General features: G+C 39.2%; 1 protein-coding gene across 1 annotated transcript; it reads left to right on the top strand.

Annotated features, from left to right (window-relative positions):
* Positions 1-2098: 2098 nt before the first annotated feature.
* LOC128255763 (protein N-terminal asparagine amidohydrolase) lies at positions 2099-17155 on the top strand. The gene is made up of 7 exons (XM_052985506.1): positions 2099-2382; positions 13475-13826; positions 13921-14103; positions 15110-15318; positions 15379-15540; positions 16544-16657; positions 16928-17155. The coding sequence occupies exons 2-7, from the start codon at positions 13574-13576 to the stop codon at positions 16937-16939; spliced, it is 933 nt and encodes a 310-aa protein (XP_052841466.1). The 5' UTR covers positions 2099-2382; positions 13475-13573; the 3' UTR covers positions 16940-17155.
* The last annotated feature ends 1391 nt before the right edge of the window (positions 17156-18546 follow it).

The raw sequence follows: 18546 nt of genomic DNA, 5'->3' as shown, positions 1-18546 counted from the left end.
TCAAATTTTGGTAGCCAGTGCCAAGATAAATTAATTTCGGCATCGATTTGATCGCTTGTCTCTGGTCATTTTGCATGGCCATAGACTGTGGATTGGGGGAGGGGCGAGGGGCTGGCTTAGACCATGTTAGCCACAAGCCAACATGGCTTCGCTCATTGTAAATGTGCTTTAATGACCACCGGTCAGCAAATCTCATTTTTTGTCGAGGGACCGCATGCTGTTTCACACACACACACACACTCGCAGAAATAGAGGGGCGGGGAAGTGGCTTGGCAAAGATTTCTGGTACCTGGAAGCCCCCCCCCCCAGACGCCCCTAGAGTCCATCACTGGCCAAAAATAATGACCACTGTCCACATGGTGCAAAATTAGACATATTTTCTTCTTACTTCGGGTGCTATCTGCCGCCCCTCTTGCCGCTTTTCCACATCTTCGTTCACCTTTTGCATTTTCAACACCAAAAAGTTTTACATTCGGATTTTCCGCAACTGCTGAGAAAAATGACATTACAAATTGTGGGACATTTGTCTAATTAAATCCCAGCCTGCTCCAATAACGAGAGCTTAGATTACAATCTCACAGCGGTGCGTAATGGCATTTGTGCCACCTTCGGGATGAAGCAGCAATTCAGGCAGAGGTATTGGTTGAAAAGGTTGCATTTTGGGATAAAATGTTGGGAAATTGAGTAAGGAGCAGGGGGAATACGAGTGAGTATTTTGTGCTCCAGTTTCAGGTGGACAAGTCAAGTACTCCATTGAAGGCTTTATAGCTAAGCATAAAGCTGCTTAGTTAACTTTAAAATCAAATAAATTTAAAACTTTAATGTAATGTAAAATGTAATATATCATCGAAATAAGTTGTAGTTAATGCGTTAAAAAAATACTTTTAACTGTGCTTATACTTACTATTGGCAATACAAATTTTTTAAGATACTTTTAAACTTGAAAGCTTAACTCTTAATACAAAAAATATTTTTTTTTTTGAGGTTCAGAGATAAGTAGATAACTAAAAAAAAAAAAAACTGGAGAATGAATGAATGCTGAATTGCATTATTAGATCAATTTCTCAGAAAGATTAAGACTGCTACAACTCATAATAAGTTTTAGTTAATGCTTTAAAGAATTACTCCCCATTTACCCCCCATTTACTTACTTTTTTTGTGCTTATACATTCTTTTGACAATTCCAAATTTTTAGGAAAATTTTAAATATGAAAACTTAACTGTTAATAATGTTCCGTACAAAAAATATAGTCATTCTTTCAGACATATGTAGATAGCCAAGACAAAAAAACTGTTCAATGAATGAACGCTGTAGAGTTTGAAGATCCGTGAATCTGGATTAATAAAAGGACGTTTTCTAAAAAAAAAGGAAGTTAAATATTGAAATCTTAAAAAAGTAGTAATAATAAAAAATTAAAATTAAAAATAGTGGGCTTGCTAGTACCTTGCACGAAATTGGCCCCAACCATTATATCTTGTATGATTAAGTGGTCAACTGGTAGGCATAAATTAGATAAATTTCTCTGAAAGATTTAGACTGCAACAACTCATAATTTTTTTATGAAAAACCCTTTGTGTTTTACTTTTATTAATTACGGCAAAGATAGGGGCCATCCCAAATGCAGTTGCTGTACATAAAGCGCTGGCCACTGACCAATTAGGAAACCAAAAGAACTGCAACCCCAAGTGAACGAGTGACCACTAACCGAAACGAGTGACAGTGGACCGGCATCTAATGAAATTAAGCCAAATTCGAAGTATAAACACTCCACTCATTGGCTATCAAACTCAAGTCACTCATCTAAAAAAGCACTCAATGACCGACTGATAAGAACACGTGTTGCTCCATGCGCCGTCCCGCTCGCACCTCCCCAAGAGAGCGGAAGGGAGAGGCTCCAAGTCGGGGAGAGAGGCTCCGGAGAGCGAGCGCGAGAGAGCGCGTCGCAACGAGGGGTCCAATTAGGTTGCCGGCAGCAAGCATGCGCTCCCTTTCTGCCCAACGCAGGCTCAACTGGAAACTGTTCCAAAGGCTTTGGCGCTGGCGCTGCTCTTTTATTCTCGCCGAGTGTCTTTTCGACTTCGACTTGGAATTGCGGCTCAGTTGCTTTTGAGTCTCATTCCGGTTTGCTTCTCGTCGTCTCGCGGATAATTCAGCGCACTCGCTGACTAAGCTTAAAAAGTCCCTTAAAATCAAGGAAAAATTTAAAATTATAAGATTATAAAATCAAAAGTTTTTAAGGAAAAGCTGTCTATAAAAAACATTGAAAAGAAATGCCGACGGCCTAGTGCAAACAGTGAAAGAAACAATCCCATAGATCCCATTTGTGTGACTACAAATACTATAGAAACCCTTTTAAGTGCAGTGATAAATTGCAAATCAATGTAAGTTCTAGAAGATAATGCTCTACAAATAGAATATATAAAGTATGTAAAGCATACCATTTTAACGCCTAGAAGATTTTTTATATACCCATCAAGTGCATTCAGATATCGAAAAGAAAGTTAGTTTTAAGAAGATAATTCCTAGAAAACCTTAGAGAACTAAAAAAAAAATACAAATGTTTTGCAGAGAAACTAGGGGGTCTGTGGTATACAACAAGAAAACAATAATTTACCTAGAGCCTTTAAAAATGTTTATTTAAAAGCCCTATTAAGTTCAGTTTGATATTGCTGATCAGGGTTAGTTGGAAAATCTTTTGAGGTTAAAATTACCCCGCTGTTATAATAACACTCTCTATAAGCCAACGAAAGTGAGTTGAATCTTGGGACCCATCCGCTGCCCAGATTTGATTTCCCAGATTTAGACACGAGAATCACCAAAAAAAAATGTCTCCTTATCTCGCATTGCCAGAAGATCGTTAATATTTATGGGACGCTGCTAGAGGATGGGATCGGAGCTGCGAGGAGCTGATAAGCGGGCGACGCTGATTATTCAGCAATATGCATCAGAGATCTATATTGTGTTGCCTCATTCAGAGTGGGATCCTCAGCGCCTTATCTTCGATTTTCCTGCCGGGTTTTCCCCGGCTATCGATCACTTTTCGTCGAAATTAATAACTTTTGTGAGAACAACTGGCAGCGAACAGGCGCACAGCGAAATCATGTTCGAGTGATTAAATTAATTAATGATATAGACACACTGCGCAATAGTGTCCACGCAACCGAAGCTGGCGATCTTCGTAGTGCTGATCTCGGGACTGGCGGTCCTGCAGCGACCAACGCCACATGATGCGGATCACTGGGCCCAAATCTCTGGCCAGAACCCAGACTCTTGGCCAAGACTCAGTCTGAAGCCGCAGAGGCGAGCAGATCGTTGTCTTAACTTGTCGTACACGATGTCTTATACGTGTAGCAACAATTTATTTCGCCGGCCAATGGATCGATCGTCGGTGCAATCGATGATCATGGGCTCTGGGAAAAGGAGTCCGCGTCCTCCGCTATCCCTGGCGATCAATCAAGCCCTCCTAGATGATCAATATTAGCTGGTCTAAAAATAATTTTACTCTGGCTATCTTAATCGAAGGAAAAGATGAGGGAAGAACAAGAATCTAAATGGGGGTTCGTTTAAATTAAATCCGATAGCGAGCTACATTGCAGTGGGTTGCTTAATATAAATTGAGCTTAACAAAAATATATTAATTGAAACAAGAAGTGTTTTTAGTTTTTCTATATTTATTATTGCGATAGTGTTGATTTTTTCTATTCTTATCAGTTAAGCCTCCATTTTAATTAACAATAAAAAAAACAATTAGGTTGTTAATCTTTTGAAATTATGGTAAAACATGAAAATAAAATTTTAGTCTGCACAATTTAACTGCAAATTAAGTGTTTAAAGTGTTTGCTTTCTTGAGAAAAAAAAAAAAAAAACTTATTTAAAAACAAAAAAATATTTTGTTAAAGAATAAACAATTTATATGAACGTTTGTTTTTTTTTTCGTGCTGATTTTATGTAAATAAACACCCACTTGTTTATTTAAAAATATTTAATATTCACCGATAACCAAAGTGTAGATAAGTATAGACGGCATGAGTCAGATTGACTCAGTCAGTCCATTTCCGTCAAGTGTCGAAACATCTCATTTGGTTTGCCTTTAGGTTTGCTAAGACTTTACGACTTGTGTAATTAGTTTTTCCCTCGAAGATCTTTTATGGCGACCGACAGACTCCAAGGTGTATAGATGTGCTAACACCACTAACACCCCACAGCCAGGCCGAAAAACTCTCTCTGTTACATTAAGTGTTCCAAAAAAGATGCCATTAAAAATTAGGAGTAACTGTTTTCCAATATCTGTGTCCAAAGCGCTAATTGAAGGCAACTTCACCACTTCGTAGGGGATTCTCCCAGCAGCCAGCTCCACCGGGTCAAGGGTCAAAGTTCTTTCAGTTTGTGTGTGATTTTCTCGAGATGGGGGCCGAAAAAGCGCTCCACTGACTGACGACAAGTGCCTGTACACCTCTTTCGAGTAAGCTGTCAAAGACGGCCTGCTTGCTGGCCTGGCCGAAGCTTGTTTACAGCCTTCGATGCTGAATTAATTAAACTAACTCTCGCTGCACAATGCATAACCCCCTGGCAGCCAGGTGAGTGCAGCTCAATTTGTACTTTTCGAAATTGGTCAGTGTAACCCGAGGCACAATGACTTGGACTGCCTTCAACTCCCTTTTTGGCCCCAAGTTGTCTGCCGGTCACTCGTCAGAGGTCCTTACAAGAAAAGGACATAATTGCTGCAATAGATTCTCGACAGAAGTTGAAAGGTTGCATCAGCAGAGGATGTCTTCACCGAGCCTCAAAAACGGGGATGAAATATACACATGGAAAAACATCTTACAATCAACTACATTAGTCATCGACCTGGCAATCTCTTAAAAAATCTTAACCTGGTATAAATAATATAAAAAAGAAAACAAATTCTCAGAACTACTTTTTATATATGATGTCATATTTCAACATTTTTTTTACAAAACGGTTTTGTCAATAACAAATTATATAGGAAAGATAAATCTGTTCTTATACTGCGGGTATGTTAAAAATACCATTTTCACTAATCTGTGGCCGAGCCGTAGCCATCTCATTTGCCCAACATTTTAATTTCCTCCTTCGACTTTGTTAGGGGTCATAGATTTTCTAAAGCTTCGGCAACAACATCACCCACCTCTACTGCTGTTTTGTGTGCGATGGTCTATTGATTGGAATATTCATTGAATAGTTTTTAAGCTGATTTATATGCTATTGTGTGTGTGTGCTGTCGATTTAATAAATATTTAATTTCAACTCCGGGCTTGCTTTCTGCTGCTCCTACCGCTGATGGCTCCTAAATCCACACATAAAAGATTCAATCAGCAGAAGGAGCAGGGAGGATTTGGAGGCGGAGGCGGAGGCCAAAGAGCCGACGATGATGATGTTGTTATTACTGGTGTGCCTGCATTCAGGTATTAATAATGCCGGGCAGCGAGTAATCCCCAGAGCTGCCGAGACATCGTAATTTGCAAAATGCACAATCGCTTCCTATAAATCAAGCCGAAGAGACATACCAGGCAGCAGCGTCGAAGGAAATCATCTATTCAGATTCCATCGCGCAGGCCAGGAATATATATATTATATATATATCACCGGGCCGTATCATAAAAGTTCCTTCAGCGGCTTTCAAAACCAAACCAAGCCGAATAGCTGCAACGACGTCAACTGCTATCAATCTCAGGTGAAATGGAGCTGCGTCCGCCGGCCATTAGATGCTCCCTGCAAGACCCAGCTCGCACTGCTCCATTCCGATTTGGAGACCTGCCATCCAATCCCATACAATCCCAGCCAGCTCAACAGCTCTACAGCTCCACAGCTTCACAGCCTTTGCAGGCCAAGTTGCTCCGCTCAAAGGAAAGCGCCCGTCGCAATAGATCGCACATTGCAGATAGAGGCGTGCCTGCCACTCCACTCCACAAAATCGAGGAGTGACAAATCTTATGGCGAAATCTATATACCCTAGAAAATGCTAGGAGTAAATGCCTTGAAAGTTATTTTCAACCAGCTATTAATCTAATTTTGTGGACATAACGATTGGTTAATGAAAATAGCTTGGATTCATACATCATTGTGCTATGAGAAGTTATTAACTTTTTATAACTTATATGATATTTTATTACGAATAAATATAGACGTCTAATTTTATTTTGTAGCACAATAGATTTCAGTTGATCCTCCACTTTAGAATGGATGTAAGAGCTTAGGATCACTAAAAACGTTAATTTAATCAACAAACACTGCATTTATTAAAATACCAGCGAAAACAAAGGAAAGGTAATTTTATACACTATCAAATTTTAATAAACTCAACTTCATCTTCAGACTAAAAAGTAACAAAGAAATCGGTTAAATACCTATCGAGGGCATAAACCCAAATTGTAAATTTACAAAAGGTGTAATTGTCTATGGCGTAGCATCAAAATCGAGCGAGGTCGCATCAGAATGATAACCTGCCATCATACCCCTCGCTTTAAAGGGTATACAAAAGGCAAAGCCAAACAATGAGCTGCAATTTCTGGCCACAAAGGATGAACGCATCGCGTATGCCGGCCAGAGGAGAAAATAAAATAAAGGAAAAAAATAAAACAAGAAAAGAAAAGAAGAGAAAAGAAAAGAGTTGGAGAGATGCAATGGAGGAGTCGAGGAGCTGCAAGAGTCGCACACTCGGCGAGCGCCTTCAGCAGTTGTTATAAATTATAGTGCCGCATGCGGAATGAATGCCCAAGATCAAACCGGTGGTGCACACATACCACATACCACCGAACCGAAGGGGGAGGGCCGATTGGGCGGTTGGGCGGCTATAAAAACAAACCTCCGCCCCCGCACGTAGTCGGTTGTGGTTGTTGTGGTTGTTGTTGTGGTTGTGGTTGCTGTTGCCTGTTGCTGCCAAATATTTAGCAGTGTACCGCTATGAAATTTGGTATTACAAGACGGTACCAACATGCCGCCTCAGTGGTGCGGGCACTCGGACAAAATTTAATTTTTAGATCTAATTCGTTTTATTTAAACATCGCATTTTGAAAAAAAACCCTTCAAAAAGGCAAATAGAAATTTGTCAGAAAAAATAAAGGAAATCTAATATTTGTATAGTAAAAGGTTTGTAGGTCCAAAAAATGGATCTCCAATATTGGTAAAAGTAATAAGTGTTGTCCCAAATGGGAATTTTTCGTAAAAGGATTCTTACGTTAAAAATATACAAAGTAAATGCCAAATTCAAGGTGATCTTAAAACAGTACTATAAACTAGTTTTGCTCCTCCTATCAATGTAAGATTACTAAAGACCTATTGAATACCTAGCGAACACATTTCCACTAGAATTAAATATTACACACTGCCTGTTAAAAACTTAAAATTTAAAAGTACTCGTGATTAACTCTGCAAAATTATCCAAAGTTGTTTTCGTGTGGTGTCAGCGGTGGTGCAGCAGTTGGTCGGGCCAGTACCATTACCACGTTGTAGGCATGTTGTAACCATGCCGAGCCGACTGCTGTGGATTTTGGGGGTCGTTCTTGCTGCTGCAGTTGTTTGTATATGTGTCATTGTGTGTGTTTTGGCCATAAAAAACAGAAATGAGCCCACGGAAAACATGTCCAATTGCGCTGGCAAATATTCAACGCTGGCGGCGCATCAGACAAGAAAACAAACGCGAATGCAATGGACAATCCTTGATCGGAATTCATATGAATTTGGAAATACTTGTGAGATATTTCGCCGGCAAATCCTTCCTAATTGGTTATTGGGAGCAGTAAAAATGTAATTTAAAATATTTATGAACTGTGAGAGTACATGTTTTTTTCAAGTATACCCTTAAAACATAGCTAATCCACAAACAAATTTTAAATGATAAAATCTGTGCAAGAAGTAATTTAAATTGATATACAAAAGGATTCACTAGATTAACTACAGAATTTCTTTAAATCGTTTTCATATCCTTGTCGGATTCTCCATTGCTTTATAATCAACACAATAAAAGTCCAGCAATTTTCCGAGAACATTGCAGTTCATTCGCAAAGCGCAGTCCATAAAAGTCAAACGAGTTTAACTTAGTTAGAGTAAGTCAGACTTTGGTTTCAGCTAATGCAAACCGACGGCGGGTTTGTTTGACGAGTGCAACTGCGGAGGAGAGGACAAACAAAGTGCCGCGGTTGTCAACCAGCAACAGCACAGCACATATCAGTGAAAAAAAATGTTAAAAAAAAAAAAAAACAGATCTGAAAGAAAACGACTGCGTTTGGGACTGTGTGCTATGCTAATTACTGGACATGACGGCAGCGCAACGCTTTCGGAATCGACGGACCCCATCCACATCCACATCCACATCCACGTGAACAAAAGGCGCAAACGTTTACGCACACTCCGCGCCACAGTCGCATTTGCATTTGCATAAGCAGGCATAAAAACAAAATAAGGAAAAACAACCAGCTGGCGGAGGCATTCGCTAAAAAAGCAGAGACACCGGCCAGTTAGCAGATACTACACGACAGCAACAACGGCAGACGATCCCAACTTAGTAATGGGACAAGAGACTTAGTGGGAATTCGCCTTGCTTGGGCCTCACCTGCTGTGTGAAAATAGATTTCCTTTTCGGCTGAGTCTGGGAAATTGTGCAACGCAAATGACACTAAATGGGAGATTTATCCTGGTAGACTAAACAACGCACTATAATACGATCAATTTATAAACCAAAGAACTCGAGAAATCAACTAAAACATTATTCACTAAATTTATTTAATTTATTGAGAGTCTGTTCCAAAAACTTTATATTAAAACTGCAATCTTATCTTCGTGCCTTCCTGCAAGTTTAAGTAATTGATTATATTACTTATCTATCTATAAGTAATTGATTTATATTACTTATCTATTTCTTTATTTCTTGAAGACAAAAATATAAAACAATGAAGTTAGCATGTGAAATTTTCTATTTAAGAGGATCCTCAACAGAAGATAAAATTCTTTTAAAAATAATATAAATATTTGTACTCCATCAAAGATAAAAATGAAATGTTTTATGTGGTCTATTTAAAGTAACATATCTAGAAAATTACTACTTTCTATTATTATCTTCTTCGTTTGTGTTCTGTATTCGTATGTTTCTATTGTCAACTCCTTATTCACTAAATTTATTATACAATTTTAGGTAATTAATTAACTAATTATTGTTTCAAAAACTTTCTATTATACCTACAATCCTCATCTTCGTACCTTCCTGGAAGTAAAAGTAAAGAGCATAAATTTATTTATTTTACTTATCAATTTCATTATTTCTTGAAGACAAAAATATAAAACATGTGAAAGATTGTATCTGTGTTCTTAACAGAAGATAAAATTCTTTTAAAAATAATATAAATATTCGTATTCCGTCAAAGATAAAAATGAAAGGTTTTATGTGATTATTTAAAGTATCATTTCCAGAACATTATTACTTTCTATTATTAACATCTTCGTTTCTATTGTTAACTCCTTATAAACTGACACTCCCTCTGCGGTATATCTACTGAGTGATTGACAGCCAAGTACCAAGTCATAACTAACTTCCAGTTATTTTACTGCATTTCTTAATTGAATGAGAGGCGACGACAGTACGCGTATAATGAACCTATCATCATTAATCATTATCTGGATGAAATAGAATTATAGAATTGAATTGCTGATTCGAGCACATTGAGCCACGGGGAGCACGACGATCGGCAATTCTAATTAGAGCTATTCAGGAAATCTCCGACTTTAGACTTTGGATTTTAAGATTTTCGGATTTGGCTAGACATATATTATATATGTACATGTATTGGCATCTTGCACGGCAAGACGGAATCGTTGGTCTAGACCCAAAAAAACCGACACGAAAAACATGGCCAGAAATGTCAACTTCAATTCCGTCTGTTCCTCCGGTTGTTGCTGTTTCTTTCGGCTGATTTTGGCATCCCAGAAAGTTGTAACCGCCGGAGAGGAACACGAAGCCCAGCTTCCACTCAATGTAAACTTTCGATTTCCATTTTTTTTTTTTTGTCTTTGGTGACCATTTCTTGGGGAGCTCGGAAGGTAGCCGGCCTCACGATATTTGCGTGCCAAAGCGAAATTGTGTGGAAGTCAATTGGCAGTCACGTTTGGCCAAAGCCATTGGACCTGGACTTGGACTTGGGCCAGGGCCAAAACCATCCGCTGCAGCTGGGCCAAATTAAATTGTCAGTGCGGCATTAAATGGCTGGGCATGGGGATCGGAATCGGGATCGGCGGAGAGCAGAACCCACTGGTTGTATGGAGTTATCTTTCGATTAACAAACGATTGAAATTAATTTTACAATATTTCCGCATGCTGGCCATGAAATGTGTGCAAAACAATTGACAACTGCAACAGCAGCAGCAGCAACCATTTGTGCAGCAACTACAGCAGCAGCAGCAGCAGCAACAAAGAAAAATCACGAACCCGGAAGAGGGCCTTCCACTGCAACTTCGGATTTGGCCAGATCCAAGTCGCATTGATTCCACCAACTCAGGTCGCCTTCTCCCCTGTCACATGGCTTGGTTTCCTCCCGCCTGCAATTTCTTCATTTTGGCCGGAATTTCAGCCACCGAAAACCAGTTGTGTTGTAGCTCGTATTTTGGCTGAAATTTGTTCGCGCTTGTTGACATTTGTGTCGTGTAAAGGGCTGCCCAAAAGAATTTGAAATGCGCGGCCAGCGTGTTCCGACAGTTGGACAGATGAGCAGCTAGCAGTGGCTGAAGTGGCTGGGTGTAAATTACGTGGCCAGAATGGTCAGAGCCAAGACGAAAAGTAGCAGTTGTAGCTGTTGCTGTTGCTGTTGCTGTCAGTTGCAGTTGCCGCCGCCGTTGCAGTCGTCAAAATTGCAATCAATCATGTGGCCAAGAATGCCCGGCCAGTAGACAAATGGAACCTGTTTTCGGCCCGGCACTGGCCTGGCTATCAGTGTTAAGTCTACAAGATCGTTTTGCCCGCTCGGCCACAAACCCATAATTTGTGATTGTTATAAGCCAGAACCGTAACGAGTTCTCCGGAGTCCGGACCAGTCGGCGTAATAGACTCGTCGCCGGCCTAATGAATTGAATCGTTTCTGATGGCCTTGTTTGCTGCGTTCCTCCGCTGCCATCGGCTGCCATCCGCTGCCATTCCGCTCGACTGCCATCGATCACGCCGGGATTGTTTATTGGGGATTGGGGATTGGGGACTCCTCGATGGCTGGCTTTTCTCGGGATTCAGGTTTTCGGGCCTATCAAGTGGAGGGAATCTGTGGCCCAGGCACGAAGTGACTGGCAAGACCGCCCGCTCAGTCAGAGTCAACAGAACTTTTGGGTCTTTGATTAGGAATCAGTTGGGGGAAACTCGGTCATCCTGCCTCACCTACATAGATCGCCTGCATTCAGCGGCTCCGTTCCTGCCTCAGCTTCATTCCATTGCCCTGCTCGTTTTCCTGCACAGCAAAAATCAGGGACCGTAACAATAATAACTTTTATGAATAAAACTCGGAAAAATCCTTAATTAATCATTTTTTTAGATTTTTATTTATATGCATCTGAAATATTCGTTTGAGTTGTTACTTTGACAAATCTCAAACATTAGTTAATTGAGATGATTTTTTGACAATTAGTTTGTATTAGGTATATTTAAGACTTAGGATCTATACGAGATAAAGACTTTTGACCTGATCGTTTTTCTCAAATTTTCACCAACTACATGTTTAGTAGAAAATTCCATATTTATCGGACAAGCCCCATTTGGCTTAATGTTAACTATTTGGTGCAGACCTTCTTCTCTTGTTTATAGTACAATTCTGAACACATTAATGTGTTTTTTTCTCAGATAATTGTTACATGAGGTTTTTATTTTTCAAATCTCAAAACGTTAATAATCGTTATTTGGTGTTATTTTTATAAAAATATTCTCAGCTTGAATGCAATCGTTCAGAAATTGGTGTACAAGGTGTATACAAATCAGAAAGAATGTATCACTAAATGAAGCGGTTTATAAAGTCGATTTATATGAGTATATTATTTGAGTATATACATGGTGGTCATCTTCTGAAGAACTCGCGGTTGATGTTTGTGTTACTCTTTGTGAGTTACGAGTTGGTAAAAACGCGAATTCTTTAGAAGAGGATGTTTGGTTATTTGTTTGTGACTTTAAAATCTGTTTGAATTTTACTACACTGAACACTGAAAATGAAGGGTATATAATTATTATCACTTATACAATATTTACTTAGAATTTTTTAAAATGTAATTAATTCCCGTTTCTCTCACTGTGGCCATCCATCCTTGGGCTTCGAGAGTGGAGCGCGCCTATCGCCAACTGTCATCATTTTCAAATTATTTCTCGTTGAATATCTAATCAAGATTCATGCATGATCGCGGCTAAATTGCTTCCAGGCAAGACCAGGCCGAAGACCAGCATAACAATTGCTATCCTAGCTGGGTTCCTGCACCATCCAGCATCCAGGCAGAGCTCTTCACGTTTTGCTGTTTGATTTTTCCACAGCGTTTTCCATTGTTTTCCGCCCCGGGCCAAGTTAATAGTGTTGTTTCTGGCCGGGATTCATTCGGGCTTTGTTTGCATTTTGGTTTACTTTATTTTTTTTTCGGTTTTTCGGGCAGACAACGATTTTTGCATCGGGAATTAGCCCTGACGATTGTTTTTCACTGCCCATGTAATCATTTATGTTTATGAGTCTCTACGATGTTGTTTTACTACTCGCATATGCACTTATACTTGAACTTTTAACTTGTCTTTATTTCACTTAATTGAAACTAGACAGCATCCGTAGGTAAATAATTCAATTACCCGGCGACGCTGACTCAGCTCGAGTTGCAATTGCACTCAGAAACAGGGTGGGGGGATGCTGAGCATTATTAAATTCTATTAAATTTGTTGTTCATTTGCTGGTTAATTCGCTGGCCGCCACTTAATGGTTATTAACTTTCGTGTGACATCTGTGACTTCGGGTGTTTGCCTCAATTGCCGGCCATATGGGCAGTGGGTATCACTCCGTAAATTGATGACCCCCCCAGTGGCCTTCTAATTGTTTTATTAGATTTACCCAAAGCCACGAGCCGGCTGCGCCCCCTTTCGAGCCACGCCCCTGCGAACCAATTTCAGGGTGTCCATTGTTGTTTAACTGGCGAACAGGGCAGGGAATCGATTCGGCCGCAGGCCCACAGCTTTTGACATTTTTATTTGCGCGTTTTGTTCGAGAGCTGGCTAAATTTACGAGTCAGCCAAGGAGGGATCGAGGTGTAAACACATTTCTCAGCGCGGCTGCATGAAATTATTATCAAACATGCAAATCTGCGGCGGTTGCGGGCATCGTAAATTGATTTTTATGCTGCTGCTGCTGCTGCTGCTTCTGTTGAAGTTGGACCCAAGCTCCAAGCGGGTGAAGTTGTAGTTGTAATATCCCGTCTTGCTTGGATTCTAAGTCATTCCGTGTTTTCTCTACCCCTTTGCAGTTGCCTGCTACTCGTCTTGCCCGAGACAAGCCGCCGCAGTAATTTAAAGCGAGGATCCCCCTGCAAGAGGGTTTAGGAAGGACATAACAGACAGCCAGGATGGTGCTCGTGCTGAACGGTGTGCTGCAGGACGACTGTCCCATGGACACCAACAGCCTGTTCCTGCAGCATCCCGTCTACAGAGACTACGCCCAGCAGCTGCACTCCATCCAGGCCAAGTCGGTGGGTCCGGTGGGGCTGCTCTACGTGGGACAGCGGGAGCTGGCCGCCTCCGCTCCGCACGACAAGCATGTCAACATCATCGGCGCCGACGATGCCACCACCTGTATTATCGTCGTGGTCCGCCACTCGGGTAAGATTCCGATTCCGATTCCGATTCCGATTCCAACGCCCTGTGCCCCATAAATTGGCTTCATTTGGCTCATTAACCCACCGTTTCGCGGCAGGATCTGGAGCCGTGGCTCTGGCCCACTTCGATGGCAGCGGCGTGGACGAGGCTGTGTGCACCATGGTGTCGCGGGTTCAGGAGCTGGCCGTCGGCTACCCGGAGGGTCGGATCGAGTTGCAGTTGATTGGTGGCTACCGCGATGCCAAGGGCTACGGCGAAGACGTTTTCTTCAGCATCATGCGTAAGTTTATCTACTCTATTGGACTGCATAGTACTGAAATAGCATATGGCGTTACCCATCCTACAACTTTCAAGCTTTAAAAATTTTTCTTTTTATTTATTTTATGTATAATAATAATAATAATTAAATGCCATCTGTGAAGGCGGCGCAAATAGTTTGAAAACTGCTGAGCCTTTATCAAATTTGGCATTTATTTAATCGTTCGATTTTTTTTCGATATAAAATGTTTTTTTTTATTGTATATATAATATATATTTGTTTTCTTTTGTCGAAATCGAAAAAAAGGTTAAATTGCTTACCATATTGGTAAAAATTCATATTTTTAAAAATTCTTCAAATAAAGGCTAGTTTATAGTGTTATTTTACTTAATCTAATAAACAAATTTTGTTTTAGGTGATCCAGTTCTCTAGAATTTTGGTCACCGCAAAACAAACTCAGAAAAAAGGACATTTATTTTAAGTATATACTTTTAAGTAACATTTTGAAATTTGGGAATTCATTGTTTTTTTGTAAACTAATCAAACACTAGGTTTAAATGCGTAATATGAGCCTTTTTAAATGTTCCATAACTTCTAATGGACATTTGATTAAATTTTGAAAGTTATGTTTTTATATATTTCTGTGAAAAATATTTAAAATACTTCTGAACTTTGTAAAAATAGAATTTTTTAATTCACAAGTATGTATGTAGTTATATTTATTATCATTGTTAAGAGCCTTAAAGTATCTGCGATAAAATAAATGTTTATCAAATTTGGTGGACCCGAATACAACGTTTGATTTTAGATTGAGGAATTGGCGCAGATTGGTTACAAAATGTTTAATTCAAACGCTGTACCATTTAACTTTTAATCATGTATATTTTATTTAACGCCATGTGATAAGTTTTTACTACAAATTTAGAAGCGTGTGACCTAATAAAACCCTTGGGTTTTTTTTTCTGTGACATGTCGTTAAAGTTTGGCACTTTGGTATCTAAATTTTAATATTTATTTGGCGTTTCAGAATCATTCCACAATCACCTTCTTGAGATCGATCTGACGCAGGCATGCGTGGGCGAACTGAATACCATGATGCGCGGCGAGATCAGCTGCCCGATAATCTACGGCGTGGGAGTCAACATCAAGACTGGTGAGATCTTTCCGGCCTCTTTTCCAGACCGAGGACCCGATCGGGAGTTGCGCGACGCTCGCATTTTCATGGGAGCGCAATCGGTGAGTTGGCAGTGATTCCTTAACACTGGACGATACCAATGGTTTCTATGCACTCGGCAGGTCCTGGATGTATACGACTCCTCGCTGGGTATGCTTCGCATTGGACCCTTCAACTACGATCCGTTGCGCGGCGCCGATCTGTGGCTGTCCCAGACGGATGAGTTTCTGCTGCAGCACCTGTCCTCCAGTCCCGACGTGGAGCCACCTCACTTTGCTCCCCAGGTGTGTTTGCATTTGCGTCTGAATCCCCCTCTGACAGCTGGTCGAGATATACACACAGAGAATCCCATTTCGTTGTTTTTATGGAAAGAGAAAAGCTGTATACTAGATTTTACAATAGATTTTTTATACCATTGCAGAGAGTTTTATAATTTCAGTCAGAAGCTTGCAACGCAGTGAGGGAGACATTGCCGATCCTATAAACGATATATATTCTTGATCAGCATCAGAGTCGATCTAGCCATGTCCGTCTGTCAACTAGTCTCTCAGTTTTAAACGTATTTGCATGAAACTTTCCCAAAAATTGTTCACCTATGGCATGTAGTACATAAGTGGGAACGAGACGGATCAGACGACTATAGCATATAGCTCCCTTAGGAACAATAGAGATACAATTTGTTTTGATATTTAGTAATTATTATTTTGGAACTACGGTTTAGATATGATCAAAATCGGACAACTGATCTTTAGCTGCCATGGAAACAACCGGAATATAAAAAAAAAAACATATCAAACAAAATGTTAACTTCTCTAATTTTCAATTTTTTGTTGTTGTTCCTGTAACAAAATTGTAACTTTGTTGAAAATAAGTAATTATTATTTTGGAACTATGGTTTAGATATGATCAAAATCGGACAACTTATCATATAGCTGCCATGGAAACAACCGGAATATAAAAAAAACATATCAAACAAAATGTTAACTTCTCTAATTTTCCATTTTTTTGTTGTTCCTGTGGACTTTTCATTTTTTAAAATCGTTAAACGATATCATATAGCTGCCAAAGGAACGAAGTTCATCATAGCTTCAACGGGTTATTAAGAGTACTCATATAATTCAAAACTTCAATGTTTTAAAGATGTTTAATTTTTGCAATAGCTGCAAGGGTATGTTTACTTCGGCTTGACAAAGTTTGCTTCCTTTCTTGTCATGGAATAGTCCAAGTTATTTAATCCAAAGAATATTTTTATTCACTGTGTAATCGAATTACTTTGTTACATTTCAGACGCGTGCCACCATAAGGTTTATACAGGAGAACCAGTTCCCCGCCGTCACCGTTTTCAGGGACAATCGGCCGCGCTACTTTCGACGGGACGATGGCACGGGCTGCTGGGTGCTGGTTAGATATTAAAGCTTACTTTAGTGTTTAGTTGTTACGCAATTCGAAACTGACGCAGATTTGTTAAGTGTCTGGTGCATGTGTTAAATGTCGCTCTTCACCGCAAATGCTTCTGCTTGCCTTTGTTTGAGTTTTAATCGTTGAGTTGAGTTGAGTTGAGTGTATTCGGTTGTAATTGCCGTTGATATTCTGATAAACCTGTATCTGCTGTAATTATCGCCCGATTAGCAATTACAATTGATGAATGCGACATAATCTCTTTTTAATTAGATACAAGATTGAGTTCCGACGCTGGAGACGGATGCTTGGGACGAGCCTTAGAAATGGATCTGAACTGGAAACGTGAAAGCGATAAATAATGATCAATAATTATTACAATTGTATGTGCACATATGCATGTAAATATTTATGTATGTGACCCCATAAAAGAACCTATTACTATTTAAAAGAGATTCTTAGCTAAATATATATGCGCATACCCCGTGTAAACGAAACGAATCAATTTCGAATGCAATCATTTTAGCTATATCCATAACTTGTAATCGAAACTGTAAGAAAATATATAAAAATGGCTTGGCTATACATACACACAAAAAAACAATGATCTGTTTTAATTAAACTTGGGTGTTTAAATTGAGAGAGGCTTAAAGTCAGTAATTAAATACTGGAGAAGTTGTTGTGACATTCACACATTTTTTTCTGAGACGTATTAAAATAACGGAGAATTGCTATTTTAAATGTAGCAATTTATTAAAGAACAATTTTTTTAAGAATCATTTTGTATGGTTGTGTTTTTCTCACCTGAATGAATTTTATTAGATACATAGATATTTTAAAATGGTCTTAAAATTATTTAAAATGTACCATAGAACTGTACAACATGTTTAGCGTTTTGACTTCAGATTCTGAACTAGTTAGAACCCATTTAGAGTTTTCCGGCCTCTTTCGCTAGCTAGCTGAATATAATAGCGCATTATTGATTTTAAGTAAGACTTCGATATATTTTTAAGAGACAATTAAAAATTCGTGAAAATGAGAAAAGTGTAAAAAAAAATAATATTGAGAACAGTTCCAATCAGTTTTAGCAATTGGTTGAGTAAATTTAGAATCCCAAGTTAAAAATTCAGTAACAGTTTTTGTGTCGCACTGTGTAACCTGTGTGATGTTTAAAAATGTATCCAATTGTGTTCAATAACCTTTTGTACAATTGGTTTGCGCCTAGGCTAACCAGGTTAAGCAATTGCTGAATATTAATTGAATTCCTTAGTTTATCTTAAAAAGGAACAGATGGCGTGTTGGCATTTGAGATCAAAGTAAAATGTGTATGCTATTAGCTAAAATAAGTTTTACTCTACATTCTGAAGGCGCTGCAGTACCCTATAAAACGGAAGGTGGGAAAACTCCAATTCACACTGTCGCCATCTACCGACAAAAAATGTGTAATTTAAAAATGGAAAATTGTCAATTATTCAAAAACAAATCATTTACTTTTTAGTCAGTTTGGGAGAAATGACGTACCGAAAAAAAAACAAAGCCTCTTTAAGGTATGTTTTCGGATTGAAAAAGTATTAATTTTCGCTTTTGGTTTCAAGGCTTAAAGTGATACGAAATTTATTGGGTTGAGTAGTCAACTTTCTTTATAATCGGTTAGAGTCTAAGCTAACCAGTTAAGAATCAGCTGAATCTGAATTTAATTTCTTAAACAACGTTAATGAACGAGCAACAGATGGCGCGTCCAAGAAAGTATGTGCTGCACAACATGTTGCGGCAGCATGTATTTTTTTTCCAGCAGCAAGTTGCGGCATCAATTTTTCGTACATTTTTTTGAGATGGAAAGTTTTATTTGAGATGGACTTTTTATATTGAAAAGCACATTTCTAATCTGAATT

Source organism: Drosophila gunungcola, assembly GCF_025200985.1.
Source record: "Drosophila gunungcola strain Sukarami chromosome 2R unlocalized genomic scaffold, Dgunungcola_SK_2 000012F, whole genome shotgun sequence".
NCBI classification, from domain to species: domain Eukaryota; kingdom Metazoa; phylum Arthropoda; class Insecta; order Diptera; family Drosophilidae; genus Drosophila; species Drosophila gunungcola.
Note: the sequence above shows the minus strand (reverse complement) of the source record. Positions and strands in the feature narration are given on the sequence as shown.

Coding starts and splice junctions, on each gene's coding strand:
- LOC128255763 (XM_052985506.1), top strand. CDS start 13,574: ATGGTGCTCGTGCTGAACGGTGTGCTGCAGGACGACTGTCCCATGGAC. Junction 15,319..15,378: donor TTTTCATGGGAGCGCAATCG/GTGAGTTGGCAG, acceptor TGCACTCGGCAG/GTCCTGGATGTATACGACTC. Junction 15,541..16,543: donor CACCTCACTTTGCTCCCCAG/GTGTGTTTGCAT, acceptor GTTACATTTCAG/ACGCGTGCCACCATAAGGTT.